This window comes from Pogona vitticeps, chromosome 4 (genome assembly GCF_051106095.1).
Source record: "Pogona vitticeps strain Pit_001003342236 chromosome 4, PviZW2.1, whole genome shotgun sequence".
Lineage (NCBI taxonomy): Eukaryota > Metazoa > Chordata > Lepidosauria > Squamata > Agamidae > Pogona > Pogona vitticeps.
The window spans coordinates 57,592,195-57,616,700 of NC_135786.1; the positions used below are offsets into that span (position 1 = coordinate 57,592,195).

General features: G+C 42.2%; 1 protein-coding gene and 1 long non-coding RNA gene across 4 annotated transcripts in view; both read left to right on the plus strand.

Moving 5' to 3' along the window:
* Positions 1-24,506, plus strand: part of LOC110085286 (copine-5) — a 160,557-nt gene that overhangs the window by 33,213 nt on the left and 102,838 nt on the right. For both annotated transcript variants that reach the window (XM_020805296.3, XM_078392762.1), the window contains exon 3: positions 1,264-1,310. In XM_020805296.3, the coding sequence (XP_020660955.1) occupies positions 1,264-1,310 (47 nt within the window). The remainder of the gene's footprint in view (positions 1-1,263; positions 1,311-24,506) is intronic.
* LOC110085287 (uncharacterized) lies at positions 1,320-3,766 on the plus strand. Of its 2 annotated transcripts, XR_013544851.1 has the most exons (3): positions 1,320-2,709; positions 3,057-3,143; positions 3,292-3,766. It is a non-coding gene; the product is annotated as an uncharacterized LOC110085287 (long non-coding RNA). The 2 variants fall into 2 exon arrangements; XR_013544850.1 differs by lacking the exon at positions 1,320-2,709 and having other exon boundaries at positions 2,716-3,143.

The window sequence follows — 24,506 nt, forward strand, 5'->3', positions numbered from 1 at the left end:
GGGCTGGGTTAGAGTGTTCTTAGAAGGGATGTAGTGAGCAGGTTAGAGTGAACAGGAGCACTCTCCTGCTGCATTTATTCCGTTCTCAATACGTACCATGGTGTTTCTGTTCATATGGTCATGGAATGTAGACACTCCCAGAAGGTCTTTGCACAGACGAAGAGGGATAAGCAGCAGCACCTGAGAAAAGCCTCCTGAAGGAGTGTTTGCTCGCTGCCCATTTGCCAGCACTTTGGCAGTGGTTCTTCGTTAGAACCTCATTAATCTTCTTTACCTCTCTGATGTGTTTTAGTAATGGGGAGCGCTTGAAAGACAGTGAAGTACATTAATGAAGGCGTCTTTACTGACTCATTTAAATGAGTCACCCTTAAGATCGGGTCGAGATTTGTGTGGTTTCTTTGGAAGAGCAGGAGAGAAATTCCAGGACCTCTGAGGAAGAAACAGGCAGGGGAAAGGGGTCGGAGAAGAGAGGTTTCACCATTGATTCTGGGCCAGTGCCATTAAAGGCAGCTTGCACTTTGCCAAGTCAAAAGTCACAGCTAAAGCTTTTCAACATTTGGTCTTGCTCCTGTCTTCCTGACTAATAACCCTAACATTCCTTTTTTTGGACTGCAAGTCCAAGAATCCTCCAGCTACCCTGGGGTCTGAGACTTATAACCCAAAAGAGTAATTTTCTTAAACTCTGCTTCTCAGTTTCAATGGGAGAAAGGAATGATTGTTACAAGTAGAAAAAGTCACATTAGATTAAGGCCACCATTTAACGTGTTCCTACCTGGCAGTATACTCTGTTGAACATGACTGGATTTATTTTTGAGTAAATATGTGTAGGATTGTACTGCAAAGTTGCAGTGTTATGTATGCATACAAGGAAATGAACACTACCTAACTCATTCAGACTGTAATTACACTGGCAAATAGTACCAATTTTGCTGTGGAAGGAGAATTGATGAATTTGAACTTTTTAAACAGCTCACATGATGGAAAAGCCAATGTAAATCAGCCTGTTTTGCTTCAGACACAGAGTTTTCTTCCATGCTACTCAGGGCTTCCACTTTTTCAAAGCTAGATTTTAAAGAAGTAGCTGTATTATTCTGTGTTAGCATATCAGACAAAAACAAAAATAAAAAGTAAAGAAGACCAAAACGTTGTGGCACCTTAAAGGTTGTATTGCTTATTTGTAGACTATGCAGTAGGACTTCATTGGTGTCTTCTTTCCATTTTATCACTGACTGAGTTAACTTGTATTTCCCCCTCTTTTTGCAGTGTGTGTGCTGTATACTCAGGGTATAGAGACAAAGCAATGGAGAGAGGTATGCAACCTGTATTTAATTTCAATTTTGATGTGAAAACTTTGGGTTTAGAAAAATAATGGGGTTTGGACTGATCAAATCTTCTGAATTTCATTCTACTGTTCTGCCTCTGACATCTTGTATGTTGCTAGTAAATTATTTCTCTACTATCTGCAATATTTACTTTTATAACAGGATTATCGTTTTCTGAAAGAGTTGACTAGATGAGACAGCAATTGAGTGGGTAAAAGAGTTGGCTAAAGTATCGTAGTTGTTTTTCCCATTCTCGTTCAATTGCTTTGATATGAGCAGCAGTGCTACAGGTGTAAAACTTTGCACATCTTGATCCTGTATTCATCTAGTGCCCACTGGATAAAGTCATATTGCTCCTCCACTCTTTTGTGCTATCAGAGCACAATGCCACATCAGTGTAGCCATCCTAGTGCTACACATATGCTGGTGGGAGCGTGCCACTGATTTCATACTTATGCAGATGAAATCCTGCTAATTCAGGCTGGAAAATTTTGGGGAGTCAAATGAAAGGTGGAGGAATGGTCAACATTGGGGAGAAGAGCACAATTATTTGAATAAAAAACTAAACTGGCCATATGGAAAGAGATATGGAGTGATCCTTGATTTTAAAAGCAAAAGGTTCATGCAGGGGAGGACACAGAGCTTTCCCCCCCTCCTATGACTAACAGACCCTCTTTGCCAGTGTATTTCTCTCAACCAAGCAGACGGTACCTGAACTGTGGCTAAGAGAAAAGTGTGTGCAGATTCTTCCATCTTTAATCACACAACCCACTTGCTTTTAAAAATAGGCCCCTGATTTCTTTCTTCCTCCACCGCTAGGTGCTGTCATATGTTTGAACACATAGGATTGCAGTCATTTGGCCTTTGGTTGGAAGCCTGTACTTTCTGTGGGTGACAGTGCTGTGTTTGCAAACAAGCTAGAATATTTTCAATTTCTTTCTCTGAGGTCAAAGGGAAGCCGTAAATGACTGCTTGCACCTCTGTCCTTATACTGTAGGAGGGGCAAACTTTTCACCTCACTCAAAAAACAATCACAACACACCACTAGAACTGCTCTATGAGGCTCAACAAAACAACATGGCTTTTGTGTATTGACAAGAATCGCAGTATGAGTTGCAATGCAATTATATCTCTAAACCCAGTCTCTTTCTTTAAGAACCATTAGCACACAAGTTGAGGCTTTGATAATGGAGAAGTTACACAAAGGAAGCACTTTGCACAACCCACAATGGCTTAATGGCCAGAGGGAGGGAAAAACAACCAACCAAAGGCAAATGACTGCCACTTGTCTTCTCAGAACTTTTACAGATGCTTTGCTTTAGCTCTCCAAACACTAGAACCATCCAGGAATACCAGCTCACTGGCTACATACAAGAACCATGTGCAGGTAAGCCAAGGGATGGGGACTTACCTGGGAAGTGGTTGAAAGGTAATGCCTTGAAGCAAATCCCCTTGACCTCCTCCTAAGGGTCCACCACAGAAAAGAGGTGGGTTTTTTAGGACTTGCTCACAGCCATTGTGTAGCAGCTTAACCCCTTTCTCTTATCTGGCTGATGAGAATTCTGTTCTCTATATGGAGGACAGTTGGGAAATGCTTTTCTATTCTGCATGTGCTAACCCTGTTTTCACTCTTATCTCTGCTGTTCTACACTTGATGTTTGTAATGGGATGCTCCCTCTGGCATACATTCATCCTGCTGCTTATACTCTGCTTCTGATCTGGACAACTGATCAGGGAGTGTTCAGCTAATAGTGCTAACAGATGGAATGGAATGGACTGATGTTCACCTTCTCTGACCTTTTGTGTGATCTTCCTTTGAAGGTTTGTATTCAGCTGGAAGCTTTCTCCATACTGCATACTTCTGTCTTTCAAACATTTATCCCCAACCCTGATACACAGCTAATCATTTGGAATTAGTTGGTTGAAGCTGCTGTGTTTTATTCACCACTTTTCTTCTGTCTCTCCACAGGCAACCAGGTGGCCCTCCAACACTTGCCAAGGATGATTCTCTTCCACACCAGCTTCACTGAGGCCTAGAAGAGCAACAACCAGTTGAAATCTAGATGTTCTTCTGTAACAAGAGTAGAGAATATATGGCCTTCCAGGTGTTGAAGCATAACACTCATCCAACACTCTAGGCATGGCAGCCAATGATGAAATTTAATCGGAGTTCAAAAAAAATGGGACTGCTGTCCAACATACAGTTGTGTTTTGTAGGGATGCCACTTTCTGGGCTCCTATGGTTTTTCAGAAGGCATGGCAGAAGGCAATGTAACAGTTTTAGCAATACCTGGTATGCATGTGGAGCACTTTCTGTTGTTATACATTTTTCTCAGGCCAAGGGGCCCTGCAAGAACAAAATGGTTGGTATGCCAGTTCTTTGGCATTGTGCCCAGATTGCGCTCCATCCGTTATATTATTCTATAAAAGAAACTTCAACTATTTCCCATGTGTATCTGTGTCTTATTCGTATCACTTATGTCAGATACTTTCACAAGAGTGAACTCCAGAGAGGAAGCAGAACAGAAGGTTGCTCCCCAATGGCTCCTTCTGCATTTTGCTGATCACCTTGCCACAGGTGTACCAAGAAGAATTGAGGGTGAGATCTCAGAAATGCAAGGTCTTTCCAAGTCTTTATGGTGACTGCTGGGCAGTGTAGCCTGCTAGAAGCTGAGTTTTGGTAATGGTGGGGATTGATGTCAGTATGTAAAAGGAACATTATTAGCAGGTGCTGGAAGCCAAATAAACATTGTAGAGGTGTGGTTGGGTGGGGGGTGAGGGGATGTAGGCTAATGAAAGACATCCTGGAGCATGGTTGAGTCAGTGGATTGCCTGAATAAAGCTGTCAGTCCATGAGCCAGAGGACAGGCCCAAACTGTGGCTCTGAATTACTGTCTGTTTCCCTTCTCAAGGGTGGTGTGTAGTCTCTTCCCTTCAGGCTCATTGCATGTTGTCTTTGTGAGAGGAAATGGACTAAGCAGGGTGATGGTATTGTGGCATTGTGTCTGTTGCCAAACATTGATTGATGTCTTCCCAGCATGTTGCTGTTGCTGAATGAATGCTGGTGTTTCTATGCCAGCTTTTTGTAGCAATCACACTGTTGATTTTGCTGCTGTGACTGCATGGGATTGCAGCTGCATTAATTTAGCAGTAGACTTTGTATTGCAGTTACCTGGGGTAACAAGGCCTATTTCTTGTATGTGAATGTTTGTCTGTCCATCTCTCTCTCACTCTCTTTCCATCTCTCTATCCATACAGACAAAGACAGACAGACAGACAGACAGACACACTCACACTCATGCACACAGATGATTCATGAGTTGTACACTGGAACCCTTTGGATGAAAAGGTTGGCTCGATAAATAGAAGGAAGTGCAGATGTGTCTTGTGCTAAAAATAGTAGATATGGTGTTGCAGTCTGTCCATGGCTCTTTGCACATGTGAAGAGGTGAACAATGAAACAGATGGAGAGAGAGGAGATACATAAATCCTCCCTACATGTGTAGCTGTGCGTATGGGACTATGTATGTATGATCAAAATCCTAATTTTGTACAATGCATTAAAAAAACCAAATCCTTATTAGGTATTCACAAGCTTCTTCAGTTATCTTTTATAATCCCAGCTTTGATTACAGAGAAAATAACAATAAATTGGACATTTTTGTGCTTAACTTTGTTTTCTGATTTTGAATAAGGTAATTGATTCAGAGAGCTACGCTTATCAAATAAGAAACAAAATAAACTTTCTCTTAAAATGCATCTTAATTAATGTCTATTGGGTAAACCCATATGTTTGGATTTCCATTTATGGTTTTTTTAAAAGAAAAATATGCAAGATACTTTAGTCTGTATTATAGACACCAAAAGCCAGACAGATTACACTGACAAACTACAATCAGAGTTCTAACTGTGTTGATGCAGTAGTGCAAAGAGATATAAGAAGAGTAGAGCAGGAAATATAGTGGGGAAGCCTTTCTCTGGGGGAAAAATGCCCAGAGGATGTGTGGAAGAGAAAACTCAGATTTATTTTTGGAAAGAAAATATTGTGAAGGCAGCAGCTCCTGCTCCCCCGTATCACCTCACCATGCCTTGCTTGGGGAAACATTGCTGGTAACCATGTTTGCCCACAATGCCTCCCTTGAAACAACTTCATAAAGTGGTGTAATTTCAGAGGCACTGAAGGGGGGGGGGAGGAGGGAAGCTCCCTTTTGTATGGACTGCAGAGAGAGGAAGGAGGAAGAGGGCGAGGACTTCATGGGGTAGCCATTTATTCTTGTGGTTTGGCTGGTGCATGTGGCAGCAGAACAGTTCATCTAAGAAAAGAGAAGGCAAGATACTGCTGCTCAGCCTGCAAAAAAACAAACCCCATCCAGCTTACTTTTCCACATCCCCCCACCATTACTCCCTCATGAATAATAACAGTAATAATCAAAATGTGCCTCTACTTTCATGGCCTGTGGATGTGTCACCAGAGTCAGAAAATGTATGTGTGTGTGATGGGGGAAGGGGCTGCATGGGAGGTTAGCCAGTAATTGAAAGTCCTCCCAGTCCAAAATGGTCTGGGCATCATTCTGTAAGAGAGTCATGGCACTGTCTTTGCCAGGTTTCCCCATGTGTGAAAAGCCTGTGTGTACTTAAGCATCCGAAATGGAATATGAGCTGGAAGAGATGGGGCGGGGGGGGGGGAAGAGATGATATCAGTTGTTGTGGTCCTGTTCCTGATTGCACGCTTCACCCCATGCCATCATCTAGCCCAAAGAGACCCAGAAGGGACCTGGCTCTTAAACCAACATTGGATTTTACCCTGATGCAGAGAAGTACACGTGTTCTCTGTACATGGCTCTGTATATGCAAAGAAGGTACACACATGATATAAGGTCAGTCAATGCTTGTGCAGACTTTTCAGGATTATCACATTGCACATGCTTGGTCTGTTATAAGATGCATTCCTTAACTTAATTGGATATTCTGAAAAGATTACAGAGCAGAAACGGAACTGTGAGGCTTTGCCTGAGGACTGGCATTACAGAGCTGTTTCTTGGGTCCAGTCCTCATAAATCAAGTTGCAGAGCAGTAGCGGAATTTTTCTACCTTTGGTGCCTGAAGTCAACTACTGCAGGCTGATGGTGGCACAGAGTCTTGGAGCCAATGTGCATGAACCATTATTTGGAAAAGTCATTATTCTTGCTGGGGTAGCCCAGCAATTAGTTATAGGCAGCCAAGCACTAATTGCATGTCCACAAAGACACAGACAAATATTTAGCTGTGAACAAAGGGGAAGTACACACATAGCGCAAGAATGAGCCTATGTATGACTATATTTGGGGCTGTGTTGGTTTAGGCTTTAAAGACCTTAGATTGTAAAGACCTACACTTATTTCATTCTCAGCATAATGGTCTCAAGGCACCTGAAACCACAGTCACAGTCCACAATCATACAGAAATGCGTGTTTGGATGCCTAGAGGCCACTAGGCATTTCCGCCCAGCTGCATATGTAGACTTAGACCTCTGATATCAAAATCAGCCATGCCTAAAAGAATCCTCAATAGCTAGCTGGGGAGCTCCGTCCCATCAGTCTGTATTAAGAATACAAGCAAAACACTCCCTTGCTCATAGCAGCTCAGGACCTAGTTTTGTTAGCAGAGGGCAAGGGACACATTATGTCTCCTGATCCATCACGGCTGAGTTGTCAGAGCTTTTGCTGCTGTCACTGTTGGAGGAGCTTGGTTGTGCCACTTGACATCCCTTCTCTTAGGAGGTGCCTATGTAATGGGAGGTCAGCAGACCTTTTGGGTGGGATAGCTTCACACTGGTGTTGTTGAGCCATTGGTGGGTGCAGGAAGATTTGTGTAAAGGTGCTGGAGTGAAGCATTCCATAAATGGTTGCTCAGCTGTCTCAGAAGAAGTGAATGAGCTATGCTGAACCGTGAGACAGCAAGGGAGGGGCATATTACCTGTGGCTCTGTCCATCCCTGCAATCATCCTCTGGAGAGCCCTCCTTTATGCACCAGCCAAGACATATTTGGTAGATATAGGGAAAGCAGAAACCAAAAGAGCAATGGAAAAGAAATACATCCACTCTTCTCCATTTTGCACTTCGCCATGTGAAGACAAAGCACACCCCTTACAACAAAAACAGTAACAACAAGTGAAGGAAAATTGCACATCAAGCTATATATGTGTTTTTTAAATGTGAATGATTTAAAATGGGTGCGTTTGGGAAAAATGTGCTTCAAGAGTCTTTGGTCAGTGGGGCAAATTCATTAAAGAAAATCCATAAAGAAGAATGCATACCAAAATCTAAACAAAATTCCATGCGAGAAGGGAAATAAAAGTTTAGCTGCCTGCTGTAGGAATGAGATGGGACATAGGTGAAATTCTAAGAAATGATATAAAACAAAACTGACTGATTTTTATGCCTGGAGCTTCCTGCCTCGCAGGTTTCATTGTGCATGTTTGTGGGCAACGTTTCATCACCATTTGGTGGCTGCTTTGTTTCGGCAAGCATTTGGCTTGTCTCAATGCAATTTCATAGAATCATATAATCACAGAGTTGGAAGAGACCACATTGAGTCCAACCCCCTGCCATGCAAGAACTCCATCAAAGCACTCCCACCATCCAGTCTCTGCTTAAAAACCTCCAAAGAAGGAGACTCCACTGCACCCCAAGGCAGCCTATTTCACGGCCAACCAGCTCTGACTGTCAGGAAGTTCTTCCTGAGATTCAGGTGGAATCTCTTTCCTATACTGTAGTTTGAAACCATTGCTCCTTGTCCTAGTGTCTGGAGCCGTGGAAAACAAACCTGTCCCTTCCACGACATGACATCCCTTCAAAGGTTTAAACAGGGCTATCATGTCCCATCTTAACCTTCTTTTGGTAAGGCCAAACATTCCCAGCTCCCCAAGCCACTCCTCATAGGACATGACTTCCAGACCTTTGACCATTTTGGTTGCCTTCCTCTGGACACATTCCAGGTTGTCAAGATCCTTCTTGAATTGAGGTGCCCCAAACTGGACACAATACTGCAGGTGCGGTTTGACCAAAGCAGAATAGAGTGGTAGTATCACTTTCCTTGATCTAGACACTAGACTCCTATTGATGCAACCAAGACTTGCATTGGCTTTCTTGGTAGGCACATCACACTGCTGACCCATGTTCCATTTGTTGTCTACCAAGACTCCTAGAATTCTCAAATATTCTGAAATTACTTCTGCCAGTTCTTTTAATATCCTTGGATGTAATTCATCTGGCCCTGGAGACTTGAATTCATTTAGAGTAGCCAGGTATTCCCCTTGCTGACCTAGAGCCAGACATCCTGGAGAGTGAGGTCAAGTGGGCCTTAGAAAGCCTGGCTAACAACAAGGCCAGTGGAGGTGATGGCATTCCAGTTGAACTATTTAAAATCTTAAAGGATGATGCTGTTAAGGTGCTACATTCAATATGCCAACAAGTTTGGAAAACTCAACAGTGGCCAGAGGACTGGAAAAGATCAGTCTACATCCCAATACCAAAGAAGGGCAGTGCCAAAGAATGCTCCAACTACCGGACAATTGCACTCATCTCACACGCCAGCAAGGTTATGCTCAAAATCATACAAGGTTGGCTTCAGCAGTATGTGGACCGAGAACTCCCAGAAGTACAAGCGGGATTCCGAAGGGGCAGAGGAACTCAAGACCAAATTGCCAACATGCGCTGGATTATGGAGAAAGCCAGAGATTTCCAGAAAAACATCTACTTCTGCTTCATTGACTATGCAAAAGCCTTTGACTGTGTGGACCACAGCAAACTATGGCAAGTCCTAAAAGAAATGGGCGTGCCTGACCACCTTATCCATCTCCTGAGAAACCTATATGTGGGACAGGAAGCAACAGTTAGAACTGGATATGGAACAACGGATTGGTTCAAAATTGGGAAAGGAGTATGACAAGGCTGTATACTGTCACCCTGCTTATTTAACTTATATGCAGAATACATCATGCGGAAGGCTGGACTGGAGGAATCCCAAGCTGGAATTAAGATTGCAGGAAGAAATATCAACAACCTCCGATATGCAGATGATACCACTCTGATGGCGGAAAGTGAGGAGGAACTAAAGAACCTTGTAATGAGGGTGAAAGACGAGAGTACAAAAAACGGTCTGAAACTCAACATCAAAAAAACTAAGATCATGGCCACTGGTCCCATCACCTCCTGGGAAATAGAAGGGGAAGATATGGAGGCAGTGACAGATTTTACTTTCTTGGGCTCCATGATCACTGCAGATGGAGACAGCAGCCCCAAAATTAAAAGACGCCTGCTTCTTGGGAGGAAAGCAATGACAAACCTTGACAGCATCTTAAAAAGCAGAGACATCACCTTGCCAACAAAAGTCCGAATAGTCAAAGCTATGGTTTTTCCTGTAGTGTTGTATGGAAGTGAGAGCTGGACCATAAAGAAAGCTGACCGCTGAAGAATTGATGCCTTTGAATTGTGGTGCTGGAGGAGACTCTTGAGAGTTCCCTGGACTGCAAAGAGAACAAACCTATCAATTCTAAAGGAAATCAACCCCGAGTGCTCATTGGAAGGACAGATCCTGAAGCTGAGGCTCCAGTACTTTGGCCATCTCATGAGAAGAGAAGACTCCTTGGAAAAGACTTTGATGTTGGGAAAGTGTGAAGGCAAGAGGAGAAGGGGATGACCGAGGATGAGATGGTTGGACAGTGTCTGCGAAGCAACCAACATGAACCTGACACAACTCTGGGAGGCAGTGGAGGATAGGAGGGCCTGGCATGCTCTGGTCCATGGGGTCACGAAGAGTCGGACATGACTAAACGACTGAACAAACAAACAAAGCCAGGTATTCCTGTACTATTTCTCTACCTATTCTGTGCTCCATTTCCCCCACTACATCACCTGCTCTCCGCCCCTCAGGTTAAGGACTATTTTCCTTTTTGGAGAAAACTGAGGCAAAGAAGGTGTTGAGAAGTTCAGCCTTTTTCCTGTCCTCTGTTAGTAGTTGGCCATCTTCTCCACACAGCGACCCTATCATTTCCTTGTTTTTCCTTTTGCTGCTAACTAAAAAAACCCTTTTTATTGTTTTAATCTTTCTGGCAAGCCTGAGTTCATTCTGCACTTTTGCTTTTCTTACCTTCCCCCTACATATACTGCTTATTTGCTTGCATTCCTCTTGTGTTTTCCCCAATTTTTCCATTTTTTGTACATGTTTTTTTAATGTTCAGTTCGGTTGAAAGTTCTTTAGTCAACCATTCTGGTTTATTTAGACATCTCCCATTTTTGCTTTTTATTGGAACAGTTTTAGATTGTGCCTTTAGTATCTCCCTTTTAAGGAATTCCCATCCATCCTGAACTCCCTTCTCTTTCAGTATCTTTGTCCATGGAATTACAGTCAGTAATACCATAAGTTTCATTTTTTTTTTTTTTTTAGTCATTGTAACCAAGTTGTGGCATGTAAATGCACTGGTTCCCCTAGAGATGTACAGTATTTCTCCTGCTCTGAATTTTTTAGAGGGATTGTGTTTTTGATTTGTGCCAGCTTATTTTAACAATAGGAACACTTTAGAAATAGGACTAACAATAAGGTCCAGAATTTCCAGGCTGCAGTTATTCTAAAGCATTATTTTTAGGTAGGATATCCCCCCTCCCATTGCCATAAAGATACTGAGTGAGCCTACAATTCAGTAGAATTTATTCCATGCATATCAAAGAACTTTACAGATCTACAACAGGAAGCTTGTTATGTAGTAAACTTTTTGCAGAGTTTAGGAGTCTGTCAACTGATTTCAACAAAACAGTTACACATATTGTTCTCAGTAGCACTCTTGCCAAATGTTTGACTGTGGTTGCATTGTAATTTATTTATTTTGTTTATTAAACTGCCCAACTAGTGGCAAGCCACTACTCTTGTAATAGTGGCAAGCCACTACTCTTGGTTTGTATCAAACCTTGATTTGTTTCAGTTTCTTTTTTTAAAAAATAGCGTTGTCCTTATGGGCATCATTTTCTCTAGTGTGTAGCATGTCATTATTATTTGTGGCACACTGTCACTTTAGTGTAGGACCAACACAGGAAGCCTGAATTCTGCAAGCAAGCAAATGTGTGTGACTGGCTGAAAGTGCATCTCCCTCCTACAATTCCATGCTTTAGGCATGCGGTGGTGTTCACACAACCCCCTTAGCTACTATTTTGAGGCAGGTTGTGGGAAGAAGGGAGAATGTTGCACCAATGGCCCATGGTCTATGCATTATGGCCACCTCATCCTACAGTGATGGGATAACACCACCCACATTTCACTTGGACCACACACAGCCTGCTGGAGGAATATAGATTTGAATTTTGCATGAAGCATATAGCTCCCAATCTATCACTTGGGCATCAGTATATTCCAAACAAAAGACAACCCAGAAATTATTTTAGGCAGGTTCAATGTTTGACTTGTTTTGAGGAAGGGTTAGTAAGTGGAACAAAAATCTGGATCCACTTCTACTGCGGGAGACCATGGAACCCTTCCCTGACCATGGAAGAGGAAGCCGTAATTGGGATAATCATTTAGATTTTCCCTAAAGCATGTCTCCTTCTCTGGTGCCCCCAAACCTGTGGGGAGTTGGTTATGGAGAGATACATCAAAAGGAAAGAAAAAGAGAGGAAAGGTGAGAGGAAGGATTTCTAATCCTTCTGGGTGGTGCAGTAAGAAATATTTAAGCCAGAAATGAGTAATGTATGGTTTTCTAAATGTTACTGGATTGCAACCCCCATTATTCTTCTCACAGGGGGAATGGGTTACGAGGAGAATGGGTTAGGTTGTCTATGGCTGATGGGAATTGCAATCAGCAGCATCTGAAGGACAACTCATTCCCCATCCCTTGAGATATCGAGATCTTAATAATTTAACAAAAGCTACTACTTCCTAAATATTTCTTGTCATTAAATGTTCTGGTTTTACTAGTTCAAAGGTAGATACTGTATTACATACCAGATGTATGTACCAGCTCTCAATAAGAGGGTTCACCTGACAGGTACATACACTTGGTGAGCTCCAAGATGGTGAAACTCACAACTTCAGAGTGTATTTATACACATCTGGTATTACTACTTCATTAGCCATTATGTACTGCTCCATATATTTGGGCTCCTAATCTTGACTATTCAAAAATTCCTGTGAGATTATAACATACAAAAGAAGCTTAAAATGTAAACATTAATCTTCTGTCCAGATAAGATTAGTTCTGACTTGTATCTTTCAGGGAACAACACAAACAGGGAACAACACAAAATTCACTGCTTCAACTTGAATATACAGTGGTGCCTCGCTAAACGATGATAATCCGTTCCACTGAAATCGCTATTTAGCGAAATCATTGTCTATCGAAAAGCATTTCCCCATTGGAATGCATTGAAACCTGTTTAATGCGTTCTAATGGGGAAGAATCGTCGTTGTCTAGCGAAGATCGACCATAGGAAAGCCGCATTGCGAACCGTCAATCAGCTGTTTAAATCGCTGTCTTGCGAAGTTTAGGTCCCGAAAACACCTGTTTTGCGAGCGCAGAGGAAGCTGTCAAAATCGTAGTCTAGCGAAAATCGGTTCGTGAAGCAGGGACCAAACATTGTCCAGCGAAATTCCCCCATAGGAATCACTGTTTTGCAAATTGCTATAGTGATTGTAAAAAGTCAATGTCTAGCGAAAAAACTGTCATGCGGGGTAACTGTCTAGCGAGACACCACTGTATGCAATTACTATAGATTTACATATATATCTCTTTTCAGTGTTTATAGCCTCTATAGTATTTATTATGTTTTAATTATTGATCATTAACTTGAAAGCAAAAAATAAAGTGTACCTTTAATTTTCAACAATAAAATAACTTCCACAGTTGAACATTCTTTGGATAAGTTTGATAGCAAACAGAATTTACAATTCTTCATCTGGCAAAAATCCCTTGATCCTAGTAACTTGCCTCAACATATCATTCTTTCTTTACTATTATTAATTATTAATTGTGTATCTGAGGTGGAGCCAAGGAGGGGACGACACGCAGACTGATCCCCTTGCTTCCCACAGCATTGAAAAAGGAACCGTCCCATTAAGGTTCTGGCACTGGGGTGTTGGCCAAAAAGAGGCCTGATCAGTGTGGGCCCAGGCACAGAGAAGACACTTTTCTGGTGTGTCCCTCTCTGTCTGTGGCAGGTGCTCCAGAGGATTATGTGATGAGGGTCACTTGAGTGAGACTCAGTTGATAGGAAACCTCAGCAACAGGAGTGGTCCTCTGGTAATGAGGGGCACCCAGGAGGTGATGATGGGGACAGGACTGAGAATTTAGAAGAGTGAATGCCTTCATGGAGAAGTAAATCACTCTTCTAAATTCTCAGTCCTGTCCCCATCATCACCTCAGCAATGACTGAGCAAGTGGATTTGATCATCTTGGGGGCAGTAACACTACAGACCTTCCATTTGATAACAAGTTGGCCCTTGACCGCAGCCAATGCCAAACCTTTACTGTAAACTGAGTCAGAGCTTGGGAGTCCTCTGCTGTATCCCCTGACAATACAGAAGCAATAAGTGAAAGAAGAGGCAACCTGAAAAGCTTGGGCAGCTGGTGACGGTGGTCCTGGAATTCTGAGCTCATCCCAACCTGGACTGAGAAAACTCCCCAGTTACAGAAGGGTGGGGTGAACTGCTCCCAGAATGGGCTTATTGGACTGGTAGATGAAGCCCAAGGAGGAGATTGGACTGAGGTCTCTGGCTGCAGAGCCAGAGGTCGGGATTTGGTTCCCCACTGCGACTCCCTGACAAGACCTGGACTCGATGATTCATAGGGTCCTTTCCAGCTCTGCAGTTCAAAGGTAGTGGAGGTGGTGGTTTATTACTATTGCTGTTCCTATTTCTATTCCTGTTACTATTATCCAGCGGTGAACTGTATACTGTATAATTGTAAATGAAGAAATAAATAACTCTGGTTTAGAACAGTCTCCCATGTGTGAGTGGTTTTAGATCAGTCCCACAGCAGCCCTTCAACACACTCTTCTTACCTATGGAGAATCTAAGTACATCTACACAGTATCATTAAGCATTTTTGGTTGATCTTCACTTGAAATTTTATAAAAAGATGTTTTATAAAAATTTATAAAATAATTATAAATTATTTTAGAAGATGTGGGTTAGAAATTTCTCAGTATTCTTTGGGGAAACCCCAATAAAATTAAAATGAACAGTTGTGTTTCCATCTGGGTCATTGTGTGACTATCACTGGCATGCTGAGCTCAAAAGGAATGAACTTTTGGCACCAAAGCATTGCGCTATCCACACTGTGTATATGGCTATGATCAGAGCATAGCAATCATCTCGTAATTGCTACATAAGAGTTTTTCTGTACTGCATAGTTATAGTAATTAGATGCTGCTTTAACTGTCTATCCTGTGGAATGTTTTCTTTCCTGTAGTTCAGAACAGTATGTTAGATTCCTCTAGAATCTATTCCTTTATAACAATGATTATGTGCCATCAAGTCCATTCTGACTTGCAGTGACCCGTTCCAAGGTTATCCAGGCAGAGAATACCCAGAAATGGTTGACCCTTCCCTTCTTGGACTGTGCAGCTTGGCCGCAGGCTGGCTCTTTCTGTGGGAGTCAGTGTGAGGAATCCAGGGCCCAGACTGGTGGTTCTCCTGGGATGCCCAGTGGGGAATTGAACTCCCAACCACTGGCTCTGCAGCCAGAGACCCGGCTCACTGAGCTATCCAGCCAGACCCTACCAAACCACACGTCCCTCGGGATTGTGGTAGCTAAAGTAACATAAGCTGTTGTAACTAAGTATTTAGATTCACTTTGTGTGACAAAGAATTAGTTGTGAGGCAGGATTGTGGTGGCCACATGTGGACACTCCTTAGTGAAGGTCTGTGTCTGTTTTCTGAAGGAGCCTTCACCAGATAGGTGCCCTCCAGTTGCATTAGTTGGTCGTTCCCTCCACCAGTGGTCCTACACGTCTGGAGGGTGCCAGGGTGGGGAAGGATACCGTTATCATTATAAAGACATTGTTACAGTGCTACGTTTCTCCTCCTGCTCTTTTTTCTTTTTCCAATTAGAGAAAAGTGCTCTGGCTTTGTTTTTCTTTTCGCCTCGTGCTGGCTTGGAGCTATATGGCAGGCAGCAGCATGACGGAGCTGTTTAGCCTTCGGCATACCAGGATGCAGGCCTGGGTTCTAGTTTCTGCTGTTACGTAGTTACTCCGTTAATGTATTCGTCTAATCCCAAGAGAGCCACAATTTGCAGTCGCTCCAGGAGAGTCTTTGAACAAAAGTGGAGGATCTTTTATGTCTTTTTTCTGTGCCTTGGAAAGAAAAGCATTTGGAGGATATTATCTGGTGGGTGCCTGGGCAAGCACACATAGAGAGGTGTTGTTGGAGTGAGGCCACCATTTTCACAAATCTGGGTCGTATATCTTGCTGCCTGACAGGCAGAATATTGTTCTCTAATACTAAAATCCAGGGAATTCTCAGACTTCTAAGTAATAGCTCAGTTCTGAGTGTGGGCAATGCTTCAGCTGCTTTGCTGCTGCTTTGTTTGTATCAGGAACTTTCTTTTGTATCAATGGTACGTTCAAAGTGAAAGAATCATCTGACAAGATGCTGTCAATACACAGTGGATGCCCAAATATGTTTATAGTCCTTGTACAGTATTCTATGGGGAGAGTGCTTCCATGTCCCCAGACTGTTTTACTGTAGTTATTTTAAACTTTTTAAAAGAATAAAAATAGAGAACAGTTGAATGCACCTCGTGTTAGGAAAAATATGATATAGATACTTAGAACCCAATTGCACACATGTTTACTGGGAAGTATGTCTTGTTAAGTTAAATTATACTTATTCCTAGGATGATTGTGTAAGATTGTGGTGATATTAGCATAGCTTGGAAAAAAATCCCTTTTTTTGTAACACTACTGGCAGACTACACCAGCCAGCATGGCCATTATAGATCATAAAAATCACTTTCCTAAGTGGTGTGCTTACGTGATAATTATACTTCATATATCTTGAAATGGGAAGAGGACATAGAATGAAAAATGAACTACAGAATATCATTTTTATTTATTCAGTTTTTATAAGTAATTAGGAAATACATCACTAAAATAAAGGGTTTCTTTAATGTCTCTGTTCATTTTTCTTTGAACCTGCAGGATATAAATTGGAAAATGTCATATATGTTGTCGTTCTGTAACTTTTTGTGACAAGGTGAATAATTTTTTTTTTTAAAAGTGTAACTTTATTGAACAGAAGAAAAAGACATGCAAAAACAAAACACTATCATATGTCCACTTATAACATAACACAACCCCGTTTCTTTGCTCTGTATGACACACACACACCCCGTGACTAGTTCCATGTTCTTTGTTTTTATATTTCACATTGCCCAGTTTCTCTCCAGTAATACATTGTCTCTTCTCCTGGTGTATACCAGTTATCTTGTAATTAGACATTGAGGCGAATATAAAAATGAATCAGGATATTCAACAAACATCCCTGATTTGTCAGATATTCCTTGCTTCGTATTCTTGGAGTCCAGAGACCCTGAGATATACGAAGCAAGGAATATAATGCTTTTATATTCGTCCCTTCGTTCCCTATCGGCCTATGCCCCTGCGGATCAGCTGTTCCTGGGGGTGCATATTCAGAAAGGGATTTTCCCTTCCGGTGGCTTGCTAAAGCCTGCCTGAAGGGAATCAAACCCCCGGGGCTGGGGTGTGTGTGTGTCTTCGGTTGGGCTTTACCCCTCTTTATATGCCCAGCAGGGGAATAGGCAGAGGGGGAAAGCCCAGCCCAAGTCATCCCCCAGCCCTCCTGCCTTTGCAAAGGCAGCAGGACTGGGGGATCACTTTGATCCCTTTCCCCCTCTTCTTATGCCGCATGGCATAGGAAGGCTGTGGGGGCCAGAGCTTCTTCTTTTTATATAGCCCAAGGGGCTGTCTTTAAATAAAAACGACCCCACTAACTAATGCATTGATTTGTGGTTTGTCGGGCCACTGGGGGACAGTTTGTGGTTCATTGGTCATCAAGTTTGACAACCCACGAACCAAGATGAAGTACCATTTTGGCACTTCATCCTCATAAATCATAGAATCATAGAAAAGTGAGGTTGGAAGGGGCCTACAAGGCCATCAAGTCCACCCCCCTGCTCAGTGCAGGAATACAATCAAAGCATATCTGCCAGGTGATTATTCAAGTTTTTCCTGAATGCCTCCACTGTTGGAGCACTCGCCAACTGCCAAGGTAACTGGTTCCACTCTCGTATTGCTCTAACAGTTAGGACATTTTTTCCTGATATTCAACTGAAATCTGGCTTCCTTTAACTTGAGCCCATTGTTGTGTGTCCTGCACTCTGGAATGATCGAGAACAGTTCTTCGTGGCCTCTGTGTATTACACTATGGGTAATCTGCGCATGCGTGGAGCATCGTCAGAATATTCTAGAGCTTCTGCAGTAGCAAAGGAAAATACATTCGCATAGACCCCTCCCCCCGGTATATGTACCTTGGCATCAAGGCTCTCCCTCCAGTTTCTTTCAAATGAATGATTCTGTAGCCCATTGTGTATCCACCTGACACTTGAGCTATCCAGTCCACACCTAGTTAACTTGCTAATCAGGATATCACGGGGCACTTTGTTAAAAGCTTTGCTGAAGTCAAGATATACTATGTCGACAGTATTCCCTCTGTCTATCAGGGAGGTTACCTGATCAAAAAACAAGATCAACTTGGCAGGATTTGTTCTTGACAAATCTGTGTTGCCTTTTAGTTACTACTGCCTTGTTTTCTAGGTGCTTTCACAATGACCGCTTTATGATCTTTTCCAGAATTTGCCTGGGATTGATGTCAGGCTGGCTGTCCTGTAGTTCCCAGGTTCCTCCTTTTTGCCCTTTTTGAAGATAGGGACAACATTGGCCCTCCTCCAATCCTCTGGCACCTCCCCCCTTCCCCATGTTTTCAAGAAAATAATGGATAGAAGTTCTGAGAATTCTTCAGCCAGTTCTTTCAGTAGTCTGGGATGGAGTTCATCTGGTCCTGGAGATTTGAACTCGTTCAAGGTGGCAAGGTATTCCTTGACTATTTGTTTATCTATCTCCAGCTGCAATCCTGTCCCCCCCCCCCCACTTGCACTTCACATTTGTTTGGAAGTTCATAGTCTATCTTATGGGAAAAGACTGAAGTAAACTAGGAATTGAGCACCTCTGCCTTTTCTTTATCCTCTATTATCATTTTTCCATCTCCGTTGTGGAGCTGGAAATTGTTTGTCTTTTGCTACTCGCAAAAGAGAAACAATTTCCATTGTTTGTCTTTTGCTGCTCGTATACCTGAAGAATGCTTTTTTATTGCTTTTAGTGTCTCTAGCTAACCTCAGCTCATTGTCAGCTTTTGCCCTTCTAATGCCATCCCTACATTTCCTTGCTACTTGTCTGTACTCATCCTTGAGAGCCTGGCCTTCTTTCCACTTCCTGTACATGTTTTTTTGTTTTTGTTTTTAGGTCCTCCCTGAGCTTTTTGTGAAGCCACACTGGCTTTCTTTTCCGTCTCCCACCTTTTTTCTTGTTGGAAGTGTTTGTAGTTGTGCCTTTAGAATTTCTTTTTTTAAAGAAGCTCCCACCTTCTTGAACTCCTTTTCTTGTTGGGATCTCCTGCCATGGGATCTTTATCCTTGTTCTGAGATTATTAAAAATGACTTTTTAAAAACCCAGCAGAAGTGTGCAGCTACACTTTAATTTTGTTTCCTTTGAAATCTGTCAGGATATTGTAATTTTTATAGGCCTGAACCTGGATAATTGTGTTATTAATGAGCTGCCATTGTGAACAGATGTGTGTATGCTGAGTCACTGTGACTGCTGAGGAGATGATGCAATGTCTGAAGACGAGAAGACACCCAGGTGCAGAAGATGATGTAATGTGTCTTCTAATTGGACTAAAGAAGCCTTGTATATGTATATAAGTGAACAGTGTGTTCATAGATTTCTCTTCTCTCTCCATCATTTGCTGCTCTCCTCTATGCTGGTTTGTTTAATGATTTCCTGCCATGCTGAAGTAATGCCAGCCTGTATATACTTGTAAATATTGTAAATACAACCGTCTTGCTAAAGAAGAAGAATGTGTAAGTGTCTTCAATTAACTCTGCGTATTTTCCTGTCGCCAAATCCTGACAAAATCAAGAATTCTAGATGGACATCATCTGCACTGATCATAGAGCCCAAGAAAGTAAAATCTGTCACTGCCTCCATATATTTCCCCTTCTATTTGCCAGGAGGGGATGGGACCAGTGGTCATGATCTTAGTTTTTTTGATGTTGAGCTTCAAACTGTTTTTTGTGCTCGCCTCTTTCACCCTCATTAAGAGTAATTCCTCCTCACTTTCTGCCATCAGAGTGGTATTATCTGCATATCTGAGGTTGTTGATATTTCTTCCGGCAGTCTTAATTCCAGCTTGGGATTCATCCAGTCCTGCCTTTCACATGATGTGTTCTGCATATAAGTTAAATAAGCAGGGAGACAATATACAGCCTTGCTGTACTCCTTTCCCCATTTTGAACCAATCAGTTGTTCCATATTCAGTTCTAACTGTTGCTTCCTGTCCCACGTATAGGTTTCTCAGGAGATAGATAAGGTGGTCAGGCACTCCCATCTCTTTGAGAATTTGCCATAGTTTGCTGTGGTCCACACAGTCAAAGGCTTTTGCATAGTCAATGAAGCAGAAGCAGATGTTTTTCTGGAACTCTCTGGCTTTCTCCATAATCCAGGGCATGTTAGCAATTTGGTCTCTAATTCCTCTGCCCCTTCAAAATCCGGCTTGTGCTTCTGGGAGTTCTCGGTCCTCATACTGCTGGAGCCTACCTTGTAGGGTTTTGAGCATAACCTTGCTAGCGTGTGAAATGAGTGTGAAATGAGTAGCATCTCTACCTGTCATTATTTAGGTCGTTTATTTATGGATTTTTTACACATTTGTGTGGGGTTAAAATTTTTTAACAAATATGCATTTCTGTGGACCCATATTGTTGATTCTTTTCTCTGCCTTCATTTGCTGTTGAATCACAGTTGTATCATGAAACAGCAACAACAGCAATACTGTGTCATCTCCTCAGTGATATAGAGAAGTGTTGAACATCTAGGTTTCGGTGGGGTGTAGAAACTCCAGTGAGCCAATAACAGACACATAGTTTGTGAATTTCACTGCATGTTGTATATAGATCAAAATGGGCTTGCACTTTTTCCTGATTTTTCCTCCACCCTCACTAATGCAAAAAAAGAAAAAGCAAGAAGATAAAAAGAAAATATGTCAGTTCTGTTGAGAGTGTCCTTCAATTAGTTTATAGCTACTGCACCTCATAATGCCTTATCACTTTTAAGTATTGCTGTACACTCAGTATAAATGATCTAGATGAGTGCACTCTGTGTCTCTGTGCATGTGCGTGTGTGCCACATTCATCATAAATACAGCTCCCAGAAGCACTGTTCCATATCTGAAGTTTTTCATGTTTGATATTTTCAGAGCTGTATGGAGTCTGTGCTAATTAAAATCCAAATTCTGTACCAAGAAAATATGAGTGCATCTGTGGCCTGCTTAACAGGTTATATAGATACGAACAAATTTCTGTATATTGTTTGGTATACGTCGGTTTCTAGGTCTGTGTCTGCCGCCTGATCAAGTAGCATTTTTCCCCTGGACTGTTCCAGTTTAAAGGCAGCTGGAGGATTGCATAGTCAAATGCTGCATTGTCCAAAAAGATTTGCTTTGGAGTCCAGAAAAGAGCATGCAAGAACAAAGACTCAGTTGCACCTTTCACAGATCAGTTTTGTTCGCTGCATGTGGGCTCAGTGTGTTGCCGTTAGGAGAGCATTCAAATATGTAATTTCTAACTGGCCATCTGAAATGAGCCTTCCAAAAGAGTCATTGACATGATCTTTCCACTTGAAAACAGCAGCTGCAGACAGCGGCCAGACTGATTGCTAGGGGGAGGAAATTCAGTCTTTATCACCCCGATTCTAGTCTACCTGCACTGGTTACCAGTTAGTTCACTTCCATGCCAGGTTCAATGTTTCTAACATATAAAACCCTAAACAGTTTAGGACCTTGTGACTTGTCTGAATGCCTTCTGCCAATTTCAACTGCCCACCTAACCTGTCCTCACAGCCCTCATGCTTGTAGGGGTTAACCCCATGAGACGCCCAGAAAACATCAACTCAAAGCCAGGCCTGCTCAGCTGTGGCACCTTCCTTACGGACTGCAATACTCCAGGAGTCAATCAGGCCTTCAAAAAGCACCTCAAAACAATTTTTAAGAGAGGCATTTGGGGAGGCTCTCACCAGTTAATTCGGCCAGAGGAGGAAGGAGGAGGGACATATACCACACGGAGCAACATTTATTCTGCTGCTAGTCTTGCTATTTGTAATTGACAGAATTAGTTTGTATTAATTAATTTTTATATAATGTACGTTGATTTGAAGAATATATATACTGTCCACCTGAATGAAGTTGTAATTTGCTTCAGTAGAGCTATCTTGATTTCCCCAAGCTGAGGATTTGGTTGTGTAATATGATTCTATTCATGTTTCACTGGTGTGAACTCACTTGAAGGCCATAATTAATTTTAGTAATTCAACTGAGACCCCCTGCAAATGCAGTATGACTCACCTGTTGTAGGTCAGACTTATACATTTTTGTATGTGTTTTGTGCAGTGGACATATATTAGCAAAATGAAGTGGTCATCATGAATATTACCACTCATCATAGATATAGTTCCCCAAAGCACTGCCCTATATCTGAAGGTAATATTTGAAAATCCATTTGGCCTTGTTTATTCTCTGCACTGCCATATACTTGATATTTGCAAAACCAGCATTCTCCAGCTCTCCCTCTCCACATCTCACTTTTCAAAAGAGGTAATGAGAACATACAAAATGAATATGCAAAAGACAGTAACTGTCAAGGAATCATGTGCAGAATAAAATGGGAAATTAATCCTAATCTGTACCTGGAACATTAGAGAATGTCCATGAGTTGAGGTGCAAGATTACTCAATAAATGACAGGTCAACATCTCAAAAAGCCAGGAAGCCTCTTGGTCTGCAGTAAAAACCTGCTGGAGGGGGTTATTGTGGCCATGGATCAAGAGCTGGAAAAGTTGCTTTAAAAAATATCACCAGCGGGATTAGACAGTTGCAAAGGTCTGTGCCTGATGGCAGCAGAAAGCTTCACTTTAATGGGAATGATTTCCCTTAAAGTGACTCTTCCATCTGCCCAGGAGTTGCTCCAGTCCATCCCCCAAAAACTAGAAGCTCCACACAGCTTGGCCAAAAAGGGCCAGCTTGGGGATGGATTTGGGCCGGGCTGGAGCACATTTCCCCAAGAGTCATGTGATCGCCAGGAAAAAAAAGTCACACCTGACCACTCCATAAGTGGTCCAGATTGCAATCTATTTACCCATGTGATCACATCCCCAGTCACAGTTAAAGTTCCAGTACTCCCAGAGTAACTAATTACCGCAGTAGGTACATTTTAAAGGAACTTGTGCTTCCCCATTCCTTGGAAATAACTAAACAAATTACCCCTTTAATTCTTTGTAAGAATTTAAACTCTACAAGCCACTAGTTTGTGATACAACTGCATTTTCCTTCTGTTCGCCTTTTTTGTGTCTCAGCACTCACAACAGACTACAGTATAGCAGCACTAGGTGTAGCCTGAACAGGCATTTGAAACATGTGATGTTCTTCTCTGCCATTTAATGAAGCCATATTCCTATAAATATAGATGTATCTAATATCAATGCTTGTGCTAACTATTAGCTATAGTTAATATTATCTGTAAAAATTCCTCTGCAGGAAGAGTAAAATTACCCTACAATAACAGAAATGGGAAATAGTGTGGCAGCTGTTGCTAGCCTTTGTGTGACCTGGAAATCTTACAGCAGAATTTTTATAAGTAAAATGTTAGGAGGAACAGGGCTTCACAGCACGGAAGGCTGGCTGGGCTTACACTGCCCACTGACCCCCAAAGAAAGATGGGGGAGGCTCGAAAGGTGGCAGTGGTGAAAGAGCAGGCTCCTGCAGCTGCCCCTGTTGAAGGAGGAAGAGGGGGAGGGCCACTTAGATGACCACTCAGCTCATGCCTGTTTCTTAAAACAATGCCTGGCTTTCAGGGATTCTTAAGAGCCAAGCCCTATGGGAGGCCTATCAGGAAAATGAGGATTTTTCAGGCCACATACTTCCCACAGTGCCTGATTCCTAGGTCCCCTCAGAACCAGGCATCTATATATTTTTTTTAAAAAAAGATATGCACTATATAGTGTCTTCTGCCTCCTTCTCCAGCATAGGTTGCTCTTGGTTAGTATTGTCTTCTGTTCCTCCACCTTCCCCAGCTCTCTTTTACAGTGGGAGGGTGGTTGCAGTGCTGGAGCTGATCCTGTTGCTTTATTTGCCTCCAGTACCAAAAGAAAGAAAGAAGGAATGGAATGAAAGAATAATGGTCCAACTCGAGAGAGAGAGAGAGAGAGAGAGAGAGAGAGAGAGAGAGAGAGAGAGAGAGAGAGAGAGATTGATTTTCCCATTTGAAAAAACCCTGGAGAATAAAAGGCACACATTTAGATTGTAATTCCTTGACTCTTAATAAAAAGTTCATGGTGAACAAAGCAGAGGTTGTTGACTATGTCTTTCCCTCTGTCCTCATCATCATTATGTTTAGCATCAGTGAATCCATGTTTATTTATACTAAATATTTACACTTTGTTGACTGAAGGAAGAGCTAAAAACAATATATAATTAAAACTAATTTCCATATAGTCGCTGTTCTTGCCTTGCCATGGAGAGACGCTGAACTTCATTAATTGAAGCACTCACTGTATGCATCTGTTAACAGGAAAACATAGAACTTAAAATAATAATACAGAATGATTCAAGCAGTTTCCCCCAAAGAATTTTCTTGTCACAGGCTAGCCATCTGCTCTTTCATAGGATACAGAGACAACATGGGGTTTGGAGGAACCAAAGTTCCATTCCTTACAAAGAAAGATCCGCAATATAAGCGCTGCGCTGCGGGCCAGGCGTCTTGAGGAGGAGCGTGTCTGTAGGTGTTTCCAGCCCAAGAGCTCCTGATCCTCCCACTCCAAAGGCTTCTGCTAGATATTTTTCCTCTGTATCATAACCCTCATGTAATACTAATAAT